Consider the following 13,681-nt stretch of genomic DNA (forward strand, 5'->3'; position numbering starts at 1 on the left):
GTCCTGAGCATATATTCCATAGTTCCATAATTCCATAGTTCTATTCCTAATTGAAGTGTTTGCATAAAGACTGTAAACTTTTTTGGGCATCTCTTGATTGATTTGTATGTTAATCTGTATGTTCAGTGTATACTCCAATTTACTGTACAGTGCTGTAAAATATGTTAATCATTTATAAAGAAATATAGAAAGACTTTGGTAGAAAGTTGAAGGTTTGAAACTTATTGCGAATCGAATGTGCCAAGTACCAGTCCATTTTATTTTGTGATATTATCAGAGTATATTTTCAGAAGTATCATCTTTCTCCACAGCAGATGTCATTTTTTTGAAAAAAGCTGTTTACAATGGAATAGCATTGCATGGCATTAGTCACTCAAGTACTTTGTTTATTACAATTCTCGCGTTCATCAAGTTCAACCTTTTAAGTCTATATACAGTCATATGAAAAAGTTTGGGAACCCCTTTCAGCCTGCATAATAATTGGCTCCACTTTCAACAAAAAAGATAACAGTGGTATTTATTTTATTTCCCCAGGAACATCTGAGTACTGGGGTGTTTTCTGAACAAACATTTTTAGTTAATCAGTGTTTAGTTGTATGAAATTAAATCAAATGTTAAAAACTGCCTGTGCAAAAATGTGTGTAATTTTTGTAATTGTGCTAATTTGAATGCATGTAACTGCATAATACTGATTACTGGCAGCACCAAATTGGTTGTATTAGCTTGTTAAGCCTTGAACTGCATAGGCAGGTGTGTCCAATCATGAGAAAAGGTATTTAAAGTGGCCAATTGCAAGTTGTGCTTCTGTTTGACTCTCCTCTGAATAGTGACAGCATAGGATCCTCAAAGCAACTCTCAAAAGATCTGAAAACAAAGAATGTTCAGTATCATGGCTTAGGGGAAGGCTACAAAAATCTATCTCAGAGGTTTAAACTTTCAGTTTCAACTGTAAGGAATGTAATCAGGAAATGAAAGGCTACAGGCACAGTTGCTGTAACACCCAGGTCTGGCAGGCCAAGAAAAATACAGGAGCTGCATATGCGGAGGATTGTGAGAATGGTTGCAGACAACCCAAATATCACCTCCAAAGACCTGCAAGAACATCTTGCTGCAAATGGTGTATCTGTACATCAGTCTACAATTCAGCACAATTTGCACAAAGAACATCTGTATGGCAGGGTGATGAGAAAGAAGCCCTTTCTGCACTCACGCCTCAAACAGAGTCGCTTGTTGTATGCAAAAGCTCATTTAGACAAGCCACAATCATTACATTACAAAAAGTGCTTTGCATGGCGAAAGATGAACACCACATTCCAAGAAAAACACCTGCTACCTACTGTCAAATTTGGTGGAGGTTCCATCATGCTGTGGGGCTGTGTGGCTAGTTCAGGGACTGGGGCCCTTGTTAAAGTCAAGGGTCAGATGAATTCAACCCATTCATCAAAGGCTACTGTTTCCCTAAGCCATTTTACTGTATATATTAAAAGAAAGTTGTTGAAAGCTCAGCTGATGATAAACAAAACTCAGAAGAATTAAGAGGCGTTCCCAAACTTTTTCATATGAATGTTTATAAACCTATTTGTATAACATTACTGCATGTTATAGATCTTTAATTTCTAGTTTAGCTCTTTGTTTCTGATCCTAAATCTGCTCTCTGTTCCTAGGTACAGTCCTCTTTTGTGTCTTAACTCCTGTTCCTCCTTAATTATTATTTTCTGGTTTAACTGGAGTTCTGGTACTTCATTGTCCTGGTCTGGCATGTTTTTGTCTCTGCCTTTGCTATTTGTATGGTCATGATGTGTGTCTTGTAGCTCTGATTTCACGTTCTTGAATGGACTGACTATGTGTTGAAAAGTTATTGATTTTGTCATTAGTGCATTTTTTGTTCTATTGAGAACGCCATCTTCCTCAAGCTAATACATATTTTTGTTTGTCCTATAATTTTTATATAAAATTGTTTTATATATAATTTTCATATAATTTTTCTTTGCTAAACATAGCAAATGTTCTATTGTTTATGGTTATCAGGAAAATATAAATGATTTAACTTCAATGAATAGTAACTCCATAAATATTCCAGTTGTAAAGGGTATATTCATAAACAGGCAAAGGTTATAATCTATCTGGGTAGCAAAAAGCAAAATGATAAAGGTTAAGCATCATAGACATTTAAATTCTATTTTTCCTGATCTCTAGTTTGTTTAAAACGTGATCGTTATGACTTTTATGTCACCCCAAAATGCCTCCTCTGCAAATGCTGGATTGTGCAATTTTCTACTTGAGCGCTCTCTCTGTTTTTATCTACTTTACAAATTTCAATGTTCTTTGGTTCATATATTTCACAAGTTCTTACTACTCATGGAATGTTTCTTTAAGTCATTTCTCAGGCTTGCTGCCAGCAACAGAATTTTAACTTAAACCAATATTTACCTGTTGTCTGAAACTATTTCATGAAAACAATGTGTTTCTGATTAAATGTTTTTCTTCAAGCTAATTTTATTGTTCCTTTTTAAATTTATAGTTTTTTTTATAATTTTTTTGCTTAGTGCACAATTTATTTTATCCAAATAATGCAATGGAAAACGATTATATATACCAATAAACTCTAAAAGGGCCATAACGCACTAGAAGTTTGGTACTAGAAATCGCAGCTTCTCACTACAGGGCATTACTGAAAGGCACTTTGAGTTTGCAGATCCCCTGCATGCTGTGCAATCATTTTTGGCACTTTACATCAATCCCAGAAATAAAATAGTTATCATTATTAGTATTAAAAATAGATACTGAATTCAGAGGGCATTACTGGGAAGGCACTTTGACTTTGCATTTTATCTGCGTTCTATGCAAATGTTTTTGAAGTTTTGCATCAATGCCAGAAAGAAAATGGTTATCAAAGTATTAAAAATAGATACTGAGTTCAGATTAGTCCAGTATTATCTTATTTAAGGCTGCCGTAATGGAAGTCCTCTAGGCTGACTGTGACATGCCAGCCGTGGAAAATGTGGTATAGTGGATAAAGCTCCACCACATACAACTGAACTGGTGACCTTTGTGCTAACTAAGGTGTTAAGAAGCGAGTTCCGTGGCACAAATTGTGTTCAAAGTGTTCACTGTGTCTTTGTAACGTTTACCAAGATGCCCACATGAAATCATCCAATAGAGAATCATTAGCCGCAAAAAATCCAATACCGGGATCATTTACACAGACCCGGAACAGAAGTGAAAGAATATTAATGTGCAAAAGCTCATTCAAAGATCACATAGGGTGTTTGCTGCTCTCTGCAACTCACTTAGGTAAAAAAATTGAATAATGTGGAAGTTAGAGGACAGGAAGGGAAACGCCAATGTGGATTATGCCTACTTGCACCCTGTGCTGCACATAGTAATGACTTCAAATTAGCATACGATCAATAGCATTTCTGACATCAATTGCAACTAATGTGGGGACGAAATGAATCAGGACAATTCAGAATAGTAGGAATTATGAAAATATGAACTATACAGAAGTACTTACCCTGTTCCAGCTATGGCAAGTTTAATAAAACAATCTTACTTATCCTGCTATAATTGATATTTCAGTGAATGCTACTTTTTATTCCACCATTAAACTATTTGTATTCTTACATTTCAAGATTAATAACAGCATTAAAAGTAAAACTCAGCTCATACACAGTCTGAGAAAAGATCTCTCAAACTTAGTACGTTAACTCTCATAAGCCCAATAATACACAGCAGCAGACACGTTCTGTCAACTGACCATGATGTGTTAATTCTTGTCTGCAGAATGTTCACTTTCCTCCTCAGGTTCAGGTAAATCATGTGACAGGTTCCTTCGCATTACTTGTATGGGAATATATATACTTCTTTATCAAATGGAGTCCACTAGAATGCCTCTTGATAAAGGCTTGTACAATAACATAAGGGGTATTCTCATTTGTCCATAAGTATCTGCTTTCTGTAAATATTTTTCTACTTACTGGGTGCCACTTTTTTTTAAAATTAAAAGTGTACAGTAGAACCCAATTTTACGTTTTTTTTTTTTTTTTTTGGGAAAATGCAAAATCCGGGTAAAAAAAGATACCACTTGCCTGTATGGTTCTACAAATAAATAAATAAATAAATTCTAGGAAAATGTAAAATTGTGATTCTAATGTTTTGAGATTTTTAAGAATAATTGCATATATATATCAGTAGGGCAAGTCTGATTGGGGTGCCTAAAACCCAACAGTGTGATTGGGCCATTATGAATATTTATAAAGGGTTTCCTAAAATATGACAGTAAACAAATTACAAAGAAAATAAATATATCATATAAACTTGTGGATAGGCAAACAAAAATAAAGGGCCGCACTAGCTCACCGCTCTCCCCTCCAATCAGGTGCACAGTCAGACAGTGACCCCACTGTGTATACGACAAGACATTCAACGGCAGACGGCACTTCTGAAAAAAGAGGGTTTATTGGAAATCCTGCTGGAAAAAACCTCACGCGTTTCGGGAGTTATCCCTTAGGAACCTATGATTAAGGGATAACTCCCGAAACGCGTGAGGTTTTTTCCAGCAGGATTTCCAATAAACCCTCTTTTTTCAGAAGTGCCGTCTGCCGTTGAATGTCTTGTCATATAAACTTGTGGCCTATGGCAAATGGTTGAGATATTACATGTTTCGTTCTGCAAAAAATATGGCATCAGATGGTTTGATAAATTAAAAGCAGAAGTCTGTTAAATTACAATTACATTCAGTAACTGGGATACAATTTTTAATCAAAAAGCTATTTTTCTTTGAAATAATAACAAGTAAGTACTTATGGGTAAAAAGAGCAAGCGAAACAAAGAAAAACCTTGCGGCAAATAATAAGTTTAAGGGGCAGATGTATTAAGGGTCGAATATCGAGGGTTAATTAACCCTCGATATTCGACTAGGGAATGAAAATCCTTCGACTTCGAATATCAAAGTCGTAGGATTTTGCTCAAATAGTTTGATCGAAAGATCAAAGGAATAATCGTTCGATCGAACGATTAAATCCTTCGAATCGCACGATTCGAAGGATTTTAATCCATCGATCGAAAGATTATCCTTCGACCAAAAAAAGAAGCCTATGGGGACCTTCCCCATAGGCTAACATTGACTTCGGTAGCTTTAAGTTGGCGAACTAGGGGGTCGAAGTTCTTTCTTAAAGAGACAGTACTTCGACTATCGAATGGTCGAATAGTCGAACGATTTTTAGTTCAAATCCTTCGATTCGAAGTCGAAGGTCGAAGTAGCCCATTCGATGGTCGAAGTAGCCAAAAAAACACTTCGAAATTCAAAGTATTTTTTCTTCTATTCCTTCACTTGAACTTAATGAATGGACCCCTAAAAGTCATCTGCGCCTTTTTTTTAATTTAGGAAACAATGAAAAACTTCTGAAAAACAGTATCTATACTTATCTTATCTTTTTATTGTTAATACAGTGTACTGCTAGTACTGAATAAGAATGTAGATTATAAGAATGTGATTAATAAGACTTAGCAAAATGCCATATCATATAAATCAGTGTTATTTTAGTGTATATACATGAAAAGATATTGACAATCCCAATTTTAAAAAACCCGCAGCTCACCCAGGAAGAAATGGAAAACATATTTGCATTTGTTTGAATGAACAAAGCAACAAACAAGGCTAAATCTACAGAATCTTCATTCAGACCACATATCTGCTGGTGAGAATGCCAGCAAGATGCAGTACTCTATGCAGCAGAAGTAATATAGATGCACTGGAAATAAATATTATTTGACACCTTGTAAGGTACAACTATTCTTGGAAAATATAATACAGTGCTAGGCTTAAGTCCATAAAAACAGTGTCACATAAGCTCAGAAGAAAATAAACAAAATCAGTATAAGATTTAAGAAACAAAAAAAAAAAGACTAGGCAAGCAATTTATGAAAGAAAGCAAAATATTAATTTAAAGAAAAATTCTGGCAACCATAAAAAGCATGATTTTCTTTTAAAATATTGGATTGCTTAATAATGATCTTAACAACAGAGACAACCTGTTGTTAATATGCAAATATGTTTTCATTTAGAACTAGCATATATATATAAAAACAGTCTGAAATTCGTTAGGTGTGTTGCATCATAAAAGCTATATAAAGATAACAACAAGAGGTACAAGTATGCATTCCTTGATATTTCAGTTGGTTAGCTTTTTCAAGGAATCTAGTTATGTACTAGGAAATTAAATTTATTAAAGGGATTCTGTTGTGATTGTTATGACATCGTTTTTATTACTAAAATCCACCTTTTTAAATGTTATTCTTGAACCAATTTTTTTTAGTTGTAATATTGGTTTGTAGGTAGCCATCTCAGGTCAATTTGCCTGATCATTTGCTTTCAGAAAGAGCTAGCACTTCACAATGGAACTACTTCAGATAGGTTATTGTTTCTCATTCTCAATGTAACTGAAGGAGTCAAGCTTGTGGATATTAATATTGAGTGCCACTAGGTGGGGAGCATTTTTACCAAAGCAAGTGTCAGGTAGCTGGTTACCTCCTAGTTTCCCTTTCATTGTTCTGATGGGGGGGGTAAGGGGATTATATCACTCCAACTTGCAGTGCAGCAGTAAAGAGTGACTGAAGTTTATCAGAGCACAAGTCACATGACTGTGGGCACCTGAGAAACTCACAACATGTCTAGTTCCATTTCAGATTTTAAAATTAAATATAAAAGAATCTGTTTGCTATACTTAAACATGGACATCAATACAGGATTCTGGAGGAGTGCTATTAATTGATGCATTTTGTAAAACTTGTTTTCCCATGACATCATTTCTTGTTGGCTTTATGATCTCACTTAGTTTGGTGCTACCTGCCCCCAGGTTGTGAATAAAAGCCATGCGAAAACCCCATACTACATGTTGATCAGAAGTCAGTTAGTGTTCTTGTTGGATAGCTTCTTACAAACCAAAGCATTCTGCATGCATTAGTGCTCATTTAATCATGTAGCATGTGAATTTCATAAGCTGGTTTTATTAATTAAACAAGATAGCAAAGATATAGTATAGTAGGATACCAATCCTGTCAATCCATTTTCAATTTTACACATAGTTGCTTTAAAGGCATTACAGTTCTTTCATTTAAATTTGAAATGCATGTTACAAGCCCTGTTTTTGAGCAGTCATAACAGCCATATAATCTTTGCACTCAAGTTTGTCTACAGCAGCTCCGTCTTGGATTTTGTTAGGCTTTTGAGTTACAGTGGTACTTTGCTAGAAGGGCATCTTCACAGGCATGGATCTTTACTGTTGTAGATATGGTGTGCCTTTTAACAAGTAACCTTTTTTTTCTACATGATTTAAGGTATTGATTTTTATTTGCTTAAAAGTTTTTGTACTTAAAGGATAACTACTGTATACCTTCATGGGGAAAGCTTAACCAACAGATCATTTATATCATACATACATATAATAGCAGGTAGCATGTTCAGAGTTTAGTCTATAGGCTACTGCTTTGGCATGTTTGTGTGGCAGTTTTGAATAGCTGGTGTTTTATTTTTAGGCCTTGCACCACCTTTGTTGGGGACATTTTATAGGAAAGTGCCAATTTTGATTGATATTATTAATTATTTCAAATCATATTGCTTTAAATTAAATATTTCACAGAGAACAAAATATGTTAAAGGTTTGGAAATCCCACATTTGTGGTAAACTATACAGTTATTATAGTGTTATAAAAAGGCAATATTCTAATTTTATTACATGCTTCTCTTACAGTCATATTTAACAGTACTTATAAAGTATCTCTAAGCAGAGTGGAGAAAGTGGCTGGCTAGGAAACTGCCTACCTTATGTTGATTTTGATGACTATTAAAGATCAATACACCTAATACAGTATGTGTTTCAGAATCTCTAGGGTGTCTGTGTATCTTTCCTTGCATGTCCCAAAGAGACAGTTATACTAATGAAACTGAGTTCTGGAACAACATTCTAATAGAAAAATATTGATCTGAAGTCACGCATACTGCGAAGTTCAATAACATAAAGCAATCCTGCTCACTTGGGCGATGAAAACTTAATTGGAAACTTCATTTACTCAGACATGCTGGAACATCATACTGTAGTGCACTCATGAAACCATATGTCCTACTCTATAAAGAAGCACATTTATATCTTTCTCTTTAAGATTTTTTATATCTAAACTGCCATTCTAATTTCTCATATGTTCTTTCTAATTGTATTCCCATAATCAATTATGTTGAATAGCATGAAAGACAATTCTAAAATTTGTTTTCTGATGATTTCATTACAGTATCATTGAGACTGCTTTAATAATATGATTAAGGCAAACTGCCTATGGTATTACAAGTAGCAGCACAGCCACTGTAAGAAACTGATCTGGGTGCAGCACTCATGTTGGTGCTGTGTGTATCCTAATCAAAAAGACATTGGTATCACCTAAGTGGAAGAATATCATACCAGAACTGACTCAGCAATGCCTCTACACAATATAGGGACAGACATCTTCTAGGGATTGACTTCTTGCCTTTGCTTTTTTCAGCTTCTTCTTCCTCGGCCGTGTCCAATGACAAACCATACAGTATTTTCTTTTCAGGATTTTTAAATGTATTTAATATTTGGTAGTCTTAACTTTTTTTTTCCATTCCTTGTTAAGTAAATCCAATGGTCTCCCCCATCCCGCTTTCTAAATTATCATTGCAGGTCAGATTGGCATAACTGTAAACCGTGGGTTTTGCCGTTAATCTGTAGCACCAATTTCTATGATTCTGTGTCTAAAAAGCCAAAATAAATGTACACGAAATGTATACAAAAAAGAAAAGCAGTCAAATAAGTAATAGGAAAAGCACTCACCTATGGAATGACATGGAAGGGCATAATGTTATGTTGATTGCATCTATTTCATTCATATATAATTGCTTTGCATCTTAACAGTTTGTGTGCTTTTCATAGCAGCTTTTCACAATTATAAACACCTATGTTGCTTAGTGAGTACCTCACTAACATACTGAGGGAATGTAATAAAAGTCGGTAACTGAAAAAAACTATTTGCAGAGAGAAATGGCTGTAATAGTGATAAGCGAACCTGTCCCATTCCGATTTGCCATACATTTGCAAACTAATGAGAGTTTGCAAAACTCATTGGACGTCAATGGACATTTTTTCAGTGACCATGCAATTTTTTTTTTGCACAAAACATTAAAGTTAATGGGTGTTTTTTTTTGGGGGGGGGGCGAAACCTAGGGAAAAATTATTCTCATCACTAGCTGTGAATGCCATAAAATAAAAAAAACAAAGATATGAAGAAATCACCCACAGCTCTCATTCGTGCCAACATTTAGAAATGTCCAACTCTGCCCTGCCTGCTCCTTAAAGTAACGAAAAAAGCCATCTGCCAGCAATGTTTTTTTGAGGCCCACCCACACAACAAATTGTGTGTTTGCACAAGGAATTGTGCATTAAACACATTATTTAGTACTTATTACCTTGAACAGTTCATACACATAGGAGCAATGGCAACTTAGGGTCATCCCAGGAGATACAGTAACTTGTCTTCAACACAATGTATCTGACAAACTACCAAACCCAAAATAGCTAGGACACCATTCAGCCTTTTTCACAGGGCCATGAAATGGAGTGGGTGCACCTTTTCTCTCCCATTATTCCTACCTTAGGAAAACGACCACCTCAATAACCCCAATTGAGTATAACTCTAACTATAGATACTCAGTAGGAGAAGCATTAATCTGTGTAGTTTCTATTGTTAATATTTTGACCACAGCATAGTTATATGGAAAATTATTATGGGGTTATATAATAAAAGAGTGCAGAAACTTTGTAGCAACCAAATAGTAGCTAGTTTATACAGGTTATGTGTTTAAAAGCAAACATCTTATTGGTGTGCTGTAGATTACTGTAGCTGGGTAAACATAGTGCATTTTATTACATTTGGGGGATAGTGGAGTAAATAAAAGGGATTCTTATAGGCACAATACTGTAGTGTGGAATTATGACTACTGTGCTAGTGGAAACCGATAATGACATTGATTAAATTTGTGAACAGAAAATCAGAAAATCAATCTAGCTCTTGCAGGTGTTGGATTGTGCTTAGGCAGACATTTTCAAACATATCAAAAAAAGTCATGTTTTTGTATATATGAAGCTTTCACTGAACAAGCTAAATAACTGAGTTAGAAAAAAGAAAATCCAACCTTCTAGTTGCCATCTTTACTAGTGATGGGCGAATTTGGGCCGTTTCGCCGTAAAATTTGCGAATTTCGCGCAAAATTCGCGAAACGTCGAAAAATTCGTGAAACGGCGCCGGCGTCTCGTTTTTGACGCTGGCGCCCGTTTTTGACGCCGGCAACTGTTTTTTCGACGCCGGCGCCCGTTTTTTTCGAAAAAAAATTTTTTTGACGCCGGCGAATTTTTGCCGCGAATTTTTCCCAGGCGTTTCGCGGATTTATTCGCTGGCGGCGAAACGCGCAAATTCGCCGCGAATTTGCGCCTGGCGAATAAATTCGCCCATCACTAATCTTTACACTGGAGTTGCCTTAATTGTTTTTTGTTTGCAAAATTGAATGAAAAGGTGACAAAGAACTTTTTTTGGAACCTTTGTTTTAAACTCTATTTAACTACTGAAGTTAAGTGTTTGCCATTGCAACTTGCCTTGTATACAAAGACACCTGTATGATTTTTTACACATACTGTACAAATATGTAACATTATTTCTCTGTTCATATTTAATATAAGTAATCAAATTTTAAATTATGTGTCTATTTATTCCTTTTTTCTCCATAATTACATTTTCATAGGCTTGGCCATGGAACCAATATGGTTGTTACTGCTGTTGGCTATTTTCACAGTTTCAGTTTCTACACAGTTTAATGGATACAACTGTGATGCCAATCAGCACAGCAGATTCCCTGGTAAGAGATATTACAATCTAATTTTAAATTGCTAAAATGTCTATTGTTCATATTCAGTATATTTTATACATTTTATAGTAGTGTAACCTAATAGCAAATATATTACTTCACAGTTTCTACATCAAACCTTCTCGCTATGTTTATTTCAGCAATTTATACAAAAAAGCAATTTCGCTGAAAATGTTTCATTTACAACACAGTTTTGCGATGTTACCATTTCAGCCATTTTGGCTTGCTGCAGCAGCAAATTTATGAAAATAAAATTTAGACAGATGTCAGTGAAATGAGGTTTTCTCATGGAAGAACTTGTAAAAAATGAGTAACAGCTTGAATACTTATAAAGAACATTTCAAAAAATAAATACAATGTCTAAATTATATTAAAAATGACTTTATCTATGATACAAAACACAGATCTATCTATCTATCTATCTATCTATCTATCTATCTATTATCTATCTATCTATATATTATCTATCTATCTATCTATCTATCTATCTATTATCTATCCATCCATCCATCCATCTATCTACCTATCCAGAATAAGGTGGTTTACGTTTCTCTAAATAAAACAATTAGACCCCTTTCATGAAAGTTGGGAGATTTATCTGCACCACTGGCATAAATTGTAACTTTAAAACCCCCAAATGCTATTAGCATGATGGCACATCATAGCATTTCTCTATCCCCAGTATTCTGTTTGTAATTTGGATAAATTAAAGCACTTTTGTGTAGAATACCAATTCCACTGAATCTTAAGTATTCAACCAAACCAAAACGAAACCCTTATCATGTCATGTAAAGCTCTGGAGAATTAAAGTGACAAGTTTTTTATAAGTGTAATCTGAAGCTTTAGCAAACAAGAAAATACAGTTCATTGTGATCATGTATCTGAGCCAACAAATAAGGAAAATATTAATATAATACTTTAACCTTAAAGAGTTGGTCTAAGAAATAATGTGCAGCTGAGAGAGGAATCTGCAGTGCTTCAAAAATGATAACATGGAATTTCTTTAGACAAAAAGTATGTATGCTGTAGATTTACCTTTTTCATCATGTTATGTTAATGTGGGTTAAAAATATAAAAAACTGATTTCAACAGAGATAAGGGTAATTTACAAAAACTCTGGACAGAAGAGCCAGAACACTAAGGAGCTTAAAAGTGCTCCTTTAATGCTCATTCAGCTATTTTTTTAGATTTTTTTTGCAGGGTTTGGCTGTGCTCTGCGCAGGGACAATAATTGCAAGGCAGCCCTTTTCATAAATACAGGGCCCCGATGCAGCCTGTACTTACTTGCTTGTCTGAATTAGAATTGGTAGCGGTAGCAGGGGGATACCTACATGCATGTCCCTGCCCATTCCTAATTAATACAGTGCTGTATTCATGGGTGAGTCCTCAGGTGTCTGTGCTCCAAAACAGAAACCAGTGCAACTAGCGCCACAATTTAATAATCAGCCCTGTAGCATCAGCTTATATTACAGGCCAACTTCATTTTCTGCTTGATAATTTGCGACAACCCCTAAGCTTATTTTATCAACAGCTGCCCAGAGGCCACTGAGCATGTGAGTGTCACAGACACTTTCCAAGATGGTGACCCCCTGTGACAAGTTTGAAGTCCTGTATCATTGTTGCTATTGAGAAGCTGAAACTTTAGTCTGGTGCAATAAATTTAGTATATAAAACTTGGCAGTTTTAGCCATATTCATTTTTTTAGTTTAATTCTCTTTAAGCATGCAGAGTGCAAAGTACAAAAACATGAAACATGAAAGCATATCCCTCCCCCAAATATTAATACTGTATATTTGTTGATCTGTATATGTGATTTTCAGCGGAAAGAGACATCACCGTCTATTGTGGAGTGCAGACAATAACAATGAAGATAAACTTTTGCACGGTTCTGTTTTCTGGATATTCAGAATCAGATCTATCACTGAATGGAAAACATGGAGATGCACATTGCAGAGGCTTCATAAACAACAATACATTTCCTGCAGTAGTTATATTTACCATCAACCTTAGCACATTGGAATCGTGTGAAAACAGCTTAGTGGTAAGAAATGACAATTTTATTTGGTTTATTTGCAATTTTATTAGCACAAAAAGCAGCATGTGTGGATGCAATGTGCAAAGAGATGCCTGTTTAAGGTAGGTGCTGGGTACATAGCCTTTTTATTAAACAAATTAAAGGCCTTATATCTTATGGATTAACAGACATATCACAATGTACTTATATAATAATCACACAAAGTTTTCACCTAAGCAAAAAACTAAACCTACTTTCCTTTATAAACCTAGTTTCCTATATAACCTTACAGTCATATTCTTTGTAATTAATAGCTTGCATTTCTGTTATAGTAATGTTTTGTATTATTAACAGGTATCTACTGTTCCTGGAGTCAACGCATATGGAATTGCATCAATGGTACAAATTGGCAACATATCCGGTTATATAGATACACCAGACCCTCCAACAATTATAAGTTATCTTCCTGGACTTCTGTATAAATTTAGTTGCAGCTATCCTCTAGAGTACTTAGTAAACAACACTCAGCTTGCTTCGTAAGTATGAAATCCTGCAGATATGAAAGAAGTTAACTTTTTTTTTAATAATCAAAGTAAATCAGATTTTTCAGTGCTAATGACATTCAATTTCCTTTTAATTATGTTTTTTAAGAAAAAACAAACACTAGACCCCTTTTCATTAAAGTTGGGGGTTTGCCTGTAGCATTGATCTTTGACATTAAGGGGGTTATTTATCAA

General features: G+C 34.9%; 1 protein-coding gene across 1 annotated transcript in view; it reads left to right on the top strand.

The window, feature by feature from the left end:
* The window catches only part of zpld1.S (zona pellucida-like domain containing 1 S homeolog), a 50,971-nt gene that overhangs the window by 8,610 nt on the left and 28,680 nt on the right, over positions 1 to 13,681 (top strand). The window contains 3 exon segments of the mRNA NM_001094327.1: positions 10,808 to 10,921; positions 12,751 to 12,971; positions 13,299 to 13,480. Coding sequence (NP_001087796.1) covers positions 10,816 to 10,921; positions 12,751 to 12,971; positions 13,299 to 13,480 — 509 coding nt within the window. The 5' untranslated portion in view covers positions 10,808 to 10,815.

Source organism: Xenopus laevis, chromosome 2S, assembly GCF_017654675.1.
Source record: "Xenopus laevis strain J_2021 chromosome 2S, Xenopus_laevis_v10.1, whole genome shotgun sequence".
NCBI lineage: Eukaryota > Metazoa > Chordata > Amphibia > Anura > Pipidae > Xenopus > Xenopus laevis.